Here is a 13271-nt window from a genome sequence, read left to right as displayed (position 1 = left end):
GAGCCACAATGCACGTGAATAGGAGACAGTCCTTAATAAATAACATCAAACCATACTTTTTGTAATGCCTGTTTTAAGAGCAGTGCACACTCAGTAATTGTAATGCGACCCCTGTAAATATCTAGGTTCAGTCCTATCTAGTGGCAGATAGTACCAGAAATTAATTGGCAACCCAAAGGGAGTCAGTTTAGGAGCATACAGTATAGGAGGGGTCAGCAAACTTTTATGTTGGGCCTCACTTTTTGTCCCTGCAGTTAGCAGGGCCCCTCCCTCAGCTTGTCTAATGCCCTGGAGACGAGTGTCAGTTTCCTATAAGTTATGTTCCATGCTCCCTTGGCAATGGCGGGTGTGAGGAGGGGAACTGGCAGAGGCTGCAGGGGGGAGGCTGATTGCTCTGTGCCCCCATTATGAAATTTCATGCCCCCCGCCTAATGCTTAGAGCAGAAGCTGAGGCATCTGGAGATTAATTCTTTTTCCAGCACTTCCTTGGTTCAACTTAAGTAGAAGTTAATAAATGGCACATCAAGACTGAGAGTGGCTTTCAAAACACACTGGCAGCAAAATAGTTAGGCAGGGCCCCTTTTTCGGACACAGGTTTGCAGTCCTTGTGAGGCCTGGCTTTCTCTCAGCCTTAGTTGCTCCATCTGTGAAATAGGTTTAATAATTCCCATCTCACATGGGAAGAATGAACCAAAACTTATCAGGTTGATGCCCACTAGCAGCCTATGGCAAACTTGCTCTTGAAGCATCCTAGTTTCTGGGACCTACAGCTCAGAGCATGAAGGGAAGCTGAAAGCCTATCACTGGTGGCAGACCCTGAGCCTTTGATCCTCACAGACCTAGGGAAGGAGAAGGAAGAGAATCCAATAGCCCACAGTGAATGTGAGCACCCTTTTGCCATCTAAGCTGAACACTTTTTTTCTTCCTTCCTGCTTCCCTGGGTCCATAGCCAGGGAAAATCTCAGTATTAATTGATTTGAACACAGTGTTCAAAACCTTGACAGTAACTGTACAGCAATCAGGCCAGGGCAGCTCTATGTGGTAACTGCAGCAATGCAGCCTCCCTAGGAGCTGCTTCTCCCCAGTCCTCACCTGGCTCCATTCACAGCTGGGCTGCAAGCACTCTGCCTGCTGGGCCATGATCCCAGCCTGAACCCGCCCCCACAAGAGGAGCGCGTACCTTGCCAGTGAGTGGCAATGCCTGGGTGGGCTAGTTGGCTGCAAACAGGCTGCGGGGGCTGAACTCCTAGCCTGAACCCACCCCCACAGAGCTTATTTCTCTAAACAAAAAGGGAGGGGGGAGCTCTCCTACTATCTCCTAGCACAGATCCACTCCTTTCTGCCCTGTTTCTGACTTTGCTCCCTGCCGACTAGCTGGAGCAGTTGTAACTTGGGTGGAGGCAAACACAAGTGTGTCAGTGGGGAGGGTAGGAATTCTGGGGCTGCAGGAAAGAGTTTGCAGGAGCTGAGCAAAATCCTGCACATTTTCTAATTTTGTAAAAACCTGGCTGGACAGAGTTAGCCTGACATATGGTAAGGCTAATTCCAGTGTCTGTAGCCACAGAGGAGTCAGCCCTTGGAGCCGCAAGTGACTCCTCAAAGAGCCACATGTGGCTCTGGAGCTGCAGGTTGCTGACCCCGACCTAATCTTTTGGAGTGCAAAAGCAGTGTCTGCATGGGGCAGGTGGAGTATTTAACAAGTCATTCCCATCTGATGCATTTTGCCGGTGCCAAGTACACTGCTCCTCACCTTATCTCAACATGTGATCTTACTGTATATTTACAGTCAGTAGACCCAGTCCCAGAGCCTCTGAATGGGAGTCTTGGCTGATATGCATGGTTTGTAGCACTGGGTCTAATATCTCTTTTAAATGTTACCTATATGCTAAAATTCAGACATCATTTATTGGGTTTCGTCAGAATCCAATGTTGTAACAGACTCATCTTAAAAGATTACATATTAAAAAATATGGAAAATTCTGTAAATATGAATATACTACCTTTTTTCCTGCCAAGCCCTGAAATTTGGATTCTGAGTATGGGCCTAATTCTGCATCTTATGTTTTCCATAAATGTCTTCAGTCCATATCACTAACTATAGCAGAGCAGGGAGTTAGTTCTTTTTCAGCCATTGTTTAAAGATGAAGTGCAAAGAGAAAAAAATTGGGCTACTGCTCTATTTTGTTTTTTTCTGATTCCAGGAAGTTTGGGGGTTGGTTTATTTTTACACTTCTGCATGATTGTGGGGGATTTTTTGTTTGATTGTGTTTTACATTAGAAAGGAATTATTTTTTTCAAGTTCTGTTGCCTAATGTATTGGTAATTCCATGTTACAGAAACACTTGCTACAGGAAGTAGAACATAAGATGATTCAAGAAGCCCGGAGCAGGCACCAACTGGATGTGATGAAGGCAGTGAACATGGAGAAGATGCTGGAAGAGATTGGGCAGAAGGAGCAGAGGCTGCAGTGTCTGACTGAAGATGCAGAGAAATCTTCTAAAATAGTGCAGCTTCAGCAAAAACAGATGAAAAAAGACATGAGGCAGGTAAGCGCATAGTTACACCTTCCGACACGTCAACGTAAACCATGTTGCTAAGGAAGGTAGTGTTCCTTGATAAATGTACTAGGACTTGCATATATTTCTTGATCACTACTGACTGCATCCCTCTGCAGTGTCATGAACTTCCCAGTATACGCTGCATTTCAGAAGCCATTGCCGCCTCCTTCTGTAGGCCTGCCAAGCTAGAAGACATTCAAAAGAGATAGACACCCGTCAACATGGAATGGCCTTTGTCTCTATGGAAAAGTGCACTGGGTTGGAGACCAGAGAGGGTCTATGATCATCTCTTCCATAGGTTCTTGTGTGTGTACTTCACAACCCCTATTATTGAGTGTGGATTGGAATAACTGTCCTCACAGGCAAGTACTCTCCCCATTTTACAAATAAGCTAACGGAGGTTGTACAAGGGCACTTCTGGCAGAGCTGGGGATAGAACCAGTACTCCCCGTAAGCTGAGCGCTTGGACGACCACCCAAGAGAGATTCAGATACCACCCACTTGATTAGCAGAGTGCCCGCAGCAGGCAGCCTTTGTTTCTATTGGTGGTGCGTATCTGCACATGCCTTGGTGCACGTAACAACATTTATTCCATCCATGGATAGTAAAAATTAGATGGAACACTGGCTAGAACCCAGGTGGTTAAAATGGCAAAGCTAAATCTTCTCCATTCATTCATAATATGCCCAAGTGTGTTAACCCTGTTCTAATCACTAGATGATACTCCCTTCCCAGAACTGGGAGTGGGACCCAGGAACGCTCATCTCCATCATTCTGCTATTACTTAGCAAGTAGTCATGTAACCCATTGACAAATGTGTGTCACATCCCTCACTAGCTGCCAGCTTACAGAGAGGGTAACATGCACTTCTTTTGCTCTGTGCTGAGGAATCTGAAGACCGAAGGTGGTGGAGTAAAAATCCTGCTGGTATTTTGTACATTTGTGGTTCCTGCCCCCCCAGTTTTCTTTTAAATAATTGGTTTAATGAGTGGAAAAACATCTTTAAAAATGATACCACAGCTGACATATTATAATGTGTAACAGAACACAGGTGTATCAGATTTCAGCCTTTTTTGCAATGTTGTGGTTGCTTCCATCACACACTGGCAGATTAAAGGTTGGGAAGTTGTGACTGAATGGAAGGAGGAGCTGAGGAGTGCCTGCTAGTTAGCCAAAGTTATAGTAAGACTTTTTCTTCTTCTGCTGCACTGCCACATGAAGTGTAAATGAGGAAATCCATTCCAGCAGTTCCACCAACTTACTTTTCTTGTTCGTAAAGTTATCAATGTTTAAATGTTCCCATTGGGTGGAATCAAAGACGCAGTGCTATATTTAGTATAAGTAATAGAATGGCCAGTCGTTCCCAATAGCACGATTCCCTCACTTACAATAAAAGTTTGGCAAATCCTACTTGGTTATTTTTTTATTCAGATTTTACTAACCCTATCTAATTGTATGTTTTGTGTTTAAACAGTTCTGGATACTCTAGATACTTCTAGGAGATTTACTGAAGTATGAAGCAGATTGAAGAGTGCCTTGACAAACAAAACAAAGGTAAAACAGCTGTTTAGTATAAAACAGACACATGACTTTTTGTCTTTATATCTTAATGCCATTATAAGGTGTAATAACAAAGAAATGGCTTGTTGCAGTTAGGGCAAAATCATTGACTCAAGGTAAGAGAGACAACTGGAAATGAAACACTGTAGTCATTGACATACGTAGGTCATTTTTTATCTCCACTCCAAATTTTTACTACAGTAAAAAGAAATATAAAAGTGTGTCCATCATCATCATCAATAACCGTGGGCTCATGGTTGATGTCTGTTGCCTCTCTCACTATTTCCTTCCATCTTTCCCTGTCCAGTGCGTAGTGGCTTAGTTTCTGTAAACTAGCTCCACACCAATCTACTATATCATCTATCCATTCTCTGTGGGGTCTGCCTCTCATATTCGAGCCGTCCATTATGCCGAATACTAGGGTCTTGATTTTTCATTCGTCGTTCATTCTGCAAATATGCCCAAATAGGTGTAGCTTCTGTTTTATAACCTTCTGCAGCAGGCTCTCTTTGGGATGTATCTTTCTGTATAATTCCTCATTGGTGACCTTCTGCATCCATCCTATTCTCAGAATCTTTCTATAACAACTCCTTTAGAACGCCAATATTCTTCTTTTTGAATCTTTTATCACCCGTGTCTCACATCTGTATGACATGCTATTGAACACACACGTTTTCAAGATGCTCAGCTTTGTTCCTAAGCTAATTGCTTTGCTTTTCCGGATCTTATCCATCACCTTCAAACTCTCTTGCTTTCGCTATTCTAGTCGCTATTTACTTCTTACAGTCTAGATCATACGTTATGTTGCTCCCCAGATATGTGTCCTTCTCTGTATTTTCTAGTTCAGTACCATCTACACTGATCTTTCTTCCTATCTTCTTATCTCCAAATACCATTGTTTTTGTTTTATCGATGTTCATAATCAGTCTGTACCCCTTCCCTTCTTTGTTCAGCACCTGCACTGTTTTCACTAGTTTCTCCTCATCTTCCTCAATGACAAGTATATCATCTGCAAACCTCAAGTTGTTAATTCTTTTCCTATGCACAGATATCCCTTCTACCTCTTCCTTGATCTTGTCCATCGCTCTCTCCAGATGTGCAATGAAGATACTTGGCGATATTGGATCTCCTTGTCTCGTACCTCTACTTGTTTTAAACCAATTTCCCAATTCCCCACGTTCTCACCGCTGCCTCTGCATTGTCATTGATATCCTTCAACAACCGTATCAGTCTGCTATCCACTCCGTATGACTCCAACACCACCTAAGTCACTTTCTGATCTACACTGTCAAATGCCTTTTGTGTCTAGCATTTATGTGTGTCTAGCAGTTATGCTAATTGTCAAGGCTTTGATACTGAAACACAGATTGTATATAATCTCTGCAGGCAGCATACATAGCTGGCATGTAACAATTTTATTATTCCTTTGTTTTATCTACTTTCTATTTGATGTGATTAAGAGGCACACATTCCTGTTTCAGTGCTACATCCATTACCAGTGGTTCTCAAACTGTAGTTCAAGGAACCCTTTTTGATGGTCCACTGAATGAAACATTTTGGGACAGGCAGAGATGAGCCCAGTTTACACACACAGATTGCATCAATTTAACTAAATCAGTGCCACCACGTTCTGTGGATGGTCTGAAATGGGATACTGACTTAGCTTGATTTAATTGCTTAAGAATGGCCTCCTTTATTAGACCGATTTAAGACCATGTCTGTAAAAATGTCTGGCACAAATTTAACTGAACCAGTTTAGAAGCTAATTTCACTGTGTACAATTTCCAGTGTCCAGCCCTTGGACTGGGTTCTCAGGATTGTAGGTGTGTCAATGAGTGGCACTTTGTGTCTCTTACAAAGTGAGTTGCACAAGGAAAATGTTTGAAGACCATTTGATTAGATTTTACTTACTCTGTAGTATCTACGAGCATACCGTATCGCTTTCCATCCTTTTGTTTGCAGTCATACGATATACAGGGTGAAACTTCCTTGTTCTTAGTTCCCTGCCTTTCCTGTAAACCTGGCCAAAGTGTTGTCTCTCTAAGACCCTAACCCGGCGGTGTCCACTACATTCACCACCCGCCACATGTGGCAAATAGGATACCATGGTGAGGCAATTCTGACTCTGGAGCCGCATGTGGCTCTTGGAACCTTTAAATGCAGCTCCAGGCATGCACCCCACCCCTGGTGGGAGAAGCAAATGGCAGCTCCAGCAGCCCCGGACACTCCTCTGGTCCCAGTGGCTCTGGTGAGTCTCTGTCATTAATTTACAATGGGGGGCTGGGGGTGCTAGACTCTTGGGGAGGGGGGAGCCTGGTTTTGGGGGAGGGCATTTATTTACTTAGGAGGGGGATGGGGGAGCCTGGCTGGGGCGGGCGGGGGTGGTTCTGTGGCAAATATGCAAAGATTATAACCACAAGTGTGGCAATCTTTCCTTTCCCATTGGACACCAATTCCCTGAGCAGTTGAAAGCCCCCATGGTTCAGAAGGGTTGGGAGGACAGATAGCATTTTGCCAGGAATAGTTTGTCAGGCTGCTGGCACTTTGTGACTGACTTTATCATGAGCGTATACACCAAGACACTTTTGGAAGAGCAAAGCATTGAGCCCTGGCACACAGGCTCACAAATTCATTGTTCCCCATCCCCACTCCAAATAACACGAGAATGGCTGTACCAGGTAAGAACAAAGGTCCATGTAGTCCAATGTCTTGTCTTATGATAGTGGCAAACGCCAGGTGCCCAAGAGGGAATGAACAGAACAGATAATCATCAAGTAATCCACCCCCTATCATTCATTTCCAACTTCTGGCCAAGGGAGAATAGGGACACCATCCTTGCTCACCTGACTAGTAACCATTGATGGACTATCCAACATGAATTTTTATTTCTTTTTTTAACCCTCTTATAGTCATGATCTTCACAACATCTTCTGGCAAAGAGTTCCACAGGCTGACTGTAGTTGTGTGAAGAATACTTGCTTGTATTTCTTTTAAACCTACTGCTTATTAATTTGATCACCCTAGTTCCTGTGTTATGAGAGAGTAAATAGTGTTCCCTTTTCTAATTTCTCTACACCAGTCATCATCTTATATCATATCCCCACTTGGTCATCTCTTTCCCAAGCTGAAAACTCCAAGTTCTATTAATCTCTCCATACCCCTTATTTTCATTTCTCTTGCTGAGCCTTTTCCAATTCCAGTATTTTTTTAGTTGGGGTGATGACATCTGCATGCAGCATTCAAGATGTGGGCATACCATGGCTTTATACAGAGGCAATAAGATATTTTCTATATAATGTATCCCTTTCTTAATTATTCCCAACATTCTGTTCACCTTGACTGCCACTGCACAATGAGTGGATGTTTTTGGAGAACTATCCACAATGACTCCAAGATCTCTTTCTTGAGTGGTAACTGCTGATTTAGACCCCATCACTTTGTGTGTATATATGGGATTATGTTTTCCAAGGTACATCACTTTGCATTTATCAGCACTGGATTTCATCTGCCATTTTGTTGCCCCCTCACCCAGCTTTTGAGAGATCCTTGCATTGCTCTTTGCAGTCTGCCTGGGACACAGTCAGCTGTGTGTCATTTTGTTCTGTGCTTACAAAATACTTGTAATCCGGAAGCATCAGTAGTTGATTTGGCATTTGAGAACATAATGTGGTATTGGCTAAACAAAGCCATTAGAGCGTCAGAATTTTTAGTGCTCCCCTGTGGTCACTGCTGTTAGCTCCTAAGAAGAACTATGTAGGTATGAAAGCATAAATATTACAACCATTATAGTGTGTAGAACTAAGCGATTGTCTTAGTTCAGCAACAGCTGATTCGATTGTTGGGTCACATTCCTTGCTCCTTGTTCTGCCAGAGACTGAGGACACTGAGAAGACCAAGCATGCAGCCCAGGGAGTAGCTGAGGGGAAGACAACTTGCTGTTGTCTGCACCTGTCTGTCATTTAGAGTGGCACTGAATATGGAAGTGATTGGTCATGAGGTGGGGCATGGGCTGCTGGGTTAGGCCAGAGAACTGAGGGGGGAAAAGGTCCCAGATTTTCTAATGTCCTTTCTTAAAATGTGAGAAAATGCAGCTTTTATTAAACAGTTACTAGAAAATTGAGCTGGCGTCGCTTGGGTATTTAAGTGAAATAAGGATTTTTTGTTTCCTGTTTGAAAAATAAAAGGACAAAGAAGAGGGCTTATGCAAATGATTGCATTTGTGCAAAATGAAGGAAAAAGAAGTTTGCATTAATGAGAGTGTATCAAAGATTACATAGAGCTAGTTGGCAGACAACATTTGAATCTGTCTTTTGCTAGGATAGTGGGGTAGCTGAGTGTTAGGATGTGGGAGGGCTGATGCTAGTGAGTGGGTGGCCTGGAAGTAAGAGCAGAGGGCTGGGAGAGTTCTGGGGGTCAGGTCGGGGCGGGAGGGTGCTGCTTTGAGGGCACAAGGTGGGAGGTAAAGGGGTGAGGGCAGAGGGTTCAGTGTGTGGGAGAGGGTGAGGGCAGAAGGTGGGGTGCAGACATTGCAGTAAGAGTTTTCTGGGGGGGGTTCAGGGCAGTGGGTGGAAGGTAGTGGAGTGTGGGCAGCGGGTGTGGGCTGATGGCAGAGGTTCAGTGGGGGGGGGAGTCACGACAGGGGTGGGGTGGGGTGGCGTCGCATCGCAACGCAGAGGGTTGGGAGGTTTCTGAGACCTAGCAGGGACGGCAACAGCAGCAAAGGTGGAGCTGGTCCATGGAGGGGCAGGCTGTGCTGCCCAGCCCCAGCATCACCAGGAGGAGGGGGAGGACTGGGCTGGACCAGCTTCTGCAGCCCAGTCATAGCTCAGGGGAAGTGGCAGGAGGCGAAGGTGCCTTTCCACACTCCTTGTTGGTGGAGGGAACAGGGCCCAAGATGTGACACTTTTCTTGGCTCCAGCAAGAGTGGCGGGGGGAAGGAGGGGCTGGAGTGGTGGTTGTTTTATCAAGCCCTGGCACGAATGGCGGGTGCATGTGTGTGCCTTGCCTGTGGCTCTTTTCCCTGGCCCTCGTACAACAGTGACCCGGGGGCAGGGGGGCCGGGGATGACTGTTAGCCTTGGCCCAACACAGTGGGAGTTGGGGGGACAGGGCTGCAGCTCTCTTCTGCAGCCCTGGCTCAGTGGCAGTCAGGAGGCTGGGGCTGTTTTCCCTGGCCCCAGGGAGAGCAGTTGGAGGGAGACAGGCACTGGGCCGCAGCATGAACTCGGGGTAGGCAGGACCAAGGTTCATGTCTACAGCGACTTGGGAGTGGGCAGATTGTGTGGGCACTTGCAAAAGGGCATCAGCGCTCCCCCTGCACAGCACTGTGGGCGAGCAGCAGGGGGTTTGGGCACTTACCAATCCTGGCAGGGTGGAGAACCCTGTCTCCATGTGACCACTCTCTTCCTGCTGTGGCTGCCCCCAGTGGTCACTCTGCAGTATCGTTGTTCTCTGTGCCCACTGACCCCAGAGGTGAGCTTGGAGTATATCAATCCTCCTGTTGATGCCCTTCTCCTTCCATGTTCTGGGAAATCCTGGGATTTCAGGCATTTCCCATTTTCCAGGCACGACAAAACCCTAACCTTGATTTAAGTTAGGGTAAGAGGAAGCTGCATACCAAATTTTGTGGTCATAGCTCTAATGGTTTAAGTGGAGATCTTGAACAATCATAGCACAGACAGACGCACTCTAAGAAATATAGTGTATAAATAATGATAGTTTATACCAGTTAAATCACTCTCCTCCAGAAGGATCCCAGACACATTTGCTAACATTTTAGCTAGGAATTACTTCATTCACAACTGAACTCTGACCACCTCTGATGCAGAAGACATCTGGTTCTCCTCCTCTGTAGCTTGTGGCTGTGACTTTGCTTTGAATGAAGCCTGTCAGTTTTTTAATTTTTGTACTTGAATCCTCTTAATGTGTATTGCCATCCTCCTCAGATAAGAAGCCAACTGATCCAAGAACATAATTTAAAACTAGATGCCTTCCAGCAAGTAGATGAACTGCAGAGTCAGATTTATGACTTGGAAGCTGTAATGTACCAGAGAAGCACTCACAGGTAAGGGAATGTGGGGCATCTAAACAAGGCCAGGAGATTTTGCATCTTGATTGTATGGCTTGAGTATTGTGCCATTATCTGGATTGCCTAATGGAGCAGGCTCACCAGTTCTCATCTGCAGAAGTAGATGGTTTCTCTCACACTCCAGCCCCCTGGGCTTTTTTTCTTTTCATGTATGAAGATGGCTTGGAGGATGGTTTTGAGATTTTTTGTTTGTTGCTTTTTGTTTTTTGCTTGCTTGCTTGTTTTTAAAAATCTTAGTAATATTTGGAATATATACTGCTGTTCATAGACTCACAGAACTGGAAGTGACCCCAGGAGGTCATCAAGTCTAGTCCCCTGCATTCATGGCAGTACTAAACACCATCTTGACCATCCCTGACAGGTGTTTGCCTAACTTGCTCTTAAAAATCTCCAATGATGGAGATTCCACAACCTCCCTAGGCAATTTATTCCAGTGCTCAATCACTCTGACAGGAAGTTTCTCCAAATATCCAACCTAAACTTCCCTGTTTTTACTGGAAATCTCTTTTGCAGACTAGAAGTTTGGCAATTTCTCAGTTCTTCACTGAAAAGACAAGGCTTTTGTAGCTGTAACAAAGCTTTTTTTCCCCCCTCCTTTCCAGCTGTTTTTTATCACTCCTGTTTAATTCAAAGTAGAGATGTTGATTGCTTAACCATTAAGCCTCACCCTAAATGGCCATAAAGAGTTCCACAGGGGATGATGTCAACACACTCCCAATCCCAGATTTTCCCCCAGAAACATTATGTCCTGTACTGGCCAGCCCTCTCATGGGCAATACAAATATATTGTGTTCCTGTAAGGCAGTAATACGCATGCAGCTTGTTACCCCAAATGGAATTACCCAGACATTTTGACTTAAACACATTCGACAAGGTAAAACAGTAAAACACGTTTAGTAAATGACAGAGATTTTAAGTGAGTGCAAGTAATGAGGCATAAAAGTCAGAAAAGTTTACAAGAAAAATACAGCTAAAATGCTTAATGGCAGCTAACTTAACAAACTGTATTACATTCAAAGCAAAGTCTGTTTTTTCACTTGCTTCAGAAAATCACAGGCCAAACTTTCAGGTCAGGACTCCTGCCCCAGAGTCTAATGGCTGCTTACTTTGTCTTGTCAGGTGCAGTGAATGTGAGGGGCAGGGAGAGAGGGATGCCTTGGGGAGTTTGTCTCCTTTTTATAGTTTCATGCCCCATCTTGAAAACATTTCTAGCTCAGAGAGTTGGTGTGGAGGGGTGTTCCCTGCTGTTTCTTCCCCCTGTATGTTGGGTAGTTGCAGGGTTGATTTGCATCTTATAGTGGGTTTTTCCTTTCCTATTTGTGCTTCCACTGAAGGATTAAGAGATGCTAAGGGAAGTGAAGATTTCTCAAGCCACTGACTTTTAGAAGAAGCAATGTCTAGCATTTCAGAGACAGCAGAAGATTCTGATCTGGCAGCAAGTTTAGTCCTGCAAATTCACTGCAATATAAAATATCCCTGATACTTTCTTTAGTTTCGCATCCTTACATCCTCACAGAATTGTAAGGATGCCATTAAAACTGCTGAGGCATATAAGGCATTTCACCTCTAGGTTGATGGAAGTGCCCAGGTCAGTAGTCAATGGAAGCTTTGAGGATAGCTTTCTCATTGTCCTGCCTGAAGAGAGATGCTCAAGTCACCAGTCCCTATTGGACAGATGCTCAGATGCTCACTTCATCCAATGTCACTACTACTGGCATCACGAAACAAGTAATTGTGTAATAAGAGGGCAAAAGCTGAATGGGCTACCATGGAGCTGTAGCTCCTCATGGCGTTCCCTCTAGACCAGGACTGAAACTAAGGGTAGGATGGGGAAGCTTGTGCTGTTGCTGCCCATGCTACATTGTTCTGTGAGTAATTAACACCGCCCCATCCCCCACCCCCAGTTTCCAGTAGTATCAGTGAGGCACCTTTCAAAAACACTGAAATTCACATGCAGTGTTAAAAAGACTATAAAACTGTCTTTCCAGCATTAGCAAAGATGAAAAATGCAATGTGAAAAACCAAATGGCAGTTAAGACTGGGTAAATTCTGAACCAGGCAGAGATAGCTCTATATGGGTAAATCAAACACCTGGGATGAAACGTGAAAATCAACTTGGACACTTCAAAGTTTGGCCTGCAGGGAGCGCCCATTATTCAACATGCTGCATAGCCAGAGAACTTGTCTAGAGAACATGGAAAACCCTTTGTTTAAAATGGAGCCTGCTTCAAAATAGACATTTTGATCTTGCTAATCCCCAAATACTACAAGGACATGCAGTTTTCTAGCTTTTTCCTTTGTGATTTTTGTGTTACTTGTGTAACTGAATTATGGGTATTGTAATTTGTTTCTTTAAAAAGGTATGAAGAAGTTGTCCACTAATTGGATGTCTAGCTTCATAAGAAGTCCTTTGTCAGGTAATACACCAATACAGAATAACCCTCACTTCAGTGTCAGAAATAGTACTGAATGGGCAGAAAGGTTTATACAGGTTGAACCTCTCTAGTCCAGCACGCATCTGGCAAAATTCATAATCCAGCAGGATTTTAGGTAGCTAGACAACCACTCATCATGGGTGTGGCCAAGTTTCCCACAGTCCCATAACGTTTGTTTACAGCCACCAGTCCTGGTGCGCGGTGCTCTGTGCTGGTTTTTAGCTGTAATTTACCCCGAAATGTCATCTAAGAGCCCAGTAAGCTGTGGAAGTGTTGGTAATACTGCAAGACAATATTGACTTCCTATGGTTAGGTAAATTCTCTCATTTGGCACCTGACAGGTCCCAGGGGTGCTGGAGTACAGAGGTTCAACCTGTGATTGTTACTGGTGTGAATAAGGCTGTATTGTCTTTTGTTGTAACACCAGGCCCTAATGTAATTATATCAATTGCACTTCATTCTAAAATTTGTATTCATCTAGAGGTAACAAAGAGCAGTTGCTATTAGTATGTAGGCTGTAACTTTAACCAGAGCTATGCCTTCACACCCTCATTTGAGCTGGTTACAGTAAACACAGTTGAGTTGTGACTAAAGCATCTATGAGGACAACACAACAATTTGTCTACCAATC

At 44.3% G+C, this 13271-nt stretch overlaps 1 protein-coding gene across 1 annotated transcript in view; it reads left to right on the top strand.

Annotated features, from left to right (window-relative positions):
* LOC142010701 (coiled-coil domain-containing protein 162-like) overlaps positions 1-13271 on the top strand; it is a 40575-nt gene that overhangs the window by 25248 nt on the left and 2056 nt on the right. The window contains exons 9-11 of the mRNA XM_074989122.1: positions 2337-2546; positions 10063-10181; positions 12566-12622. Coding sequence (XP_074845223.1) covers positions 2337-2546; positions 10063-10181; positions 12566-12587 — 351 coding nt within the window. The 3' untranslated portion in view covers positions 12588-12622. The remainder of the gene's footprint in view (positions 1-2336; positions 2547-10062; positions 10182-12565; positions 12623-13271) is intronic.

The sequence above is a fragment of the Carettochelys insculpta genome, chromosome 3 (genome assembly GCF_033958435.1).
Source record: "Carettochelys insculpta isolate YL-2023 chromosome 3, ASM3395843v1, whole genome shotgun sequence".
NCBI classification, from domain to species: Eukaryota; Metazoa; Chordata; order Testudines; family Carettochelyidae; genus Carettochelys; species Carettochelys insculpta.
Note: the sequence above shows the minus strand (reverse complement) of the source record. Positions and strands in the feature narration are given on the sequence as shown.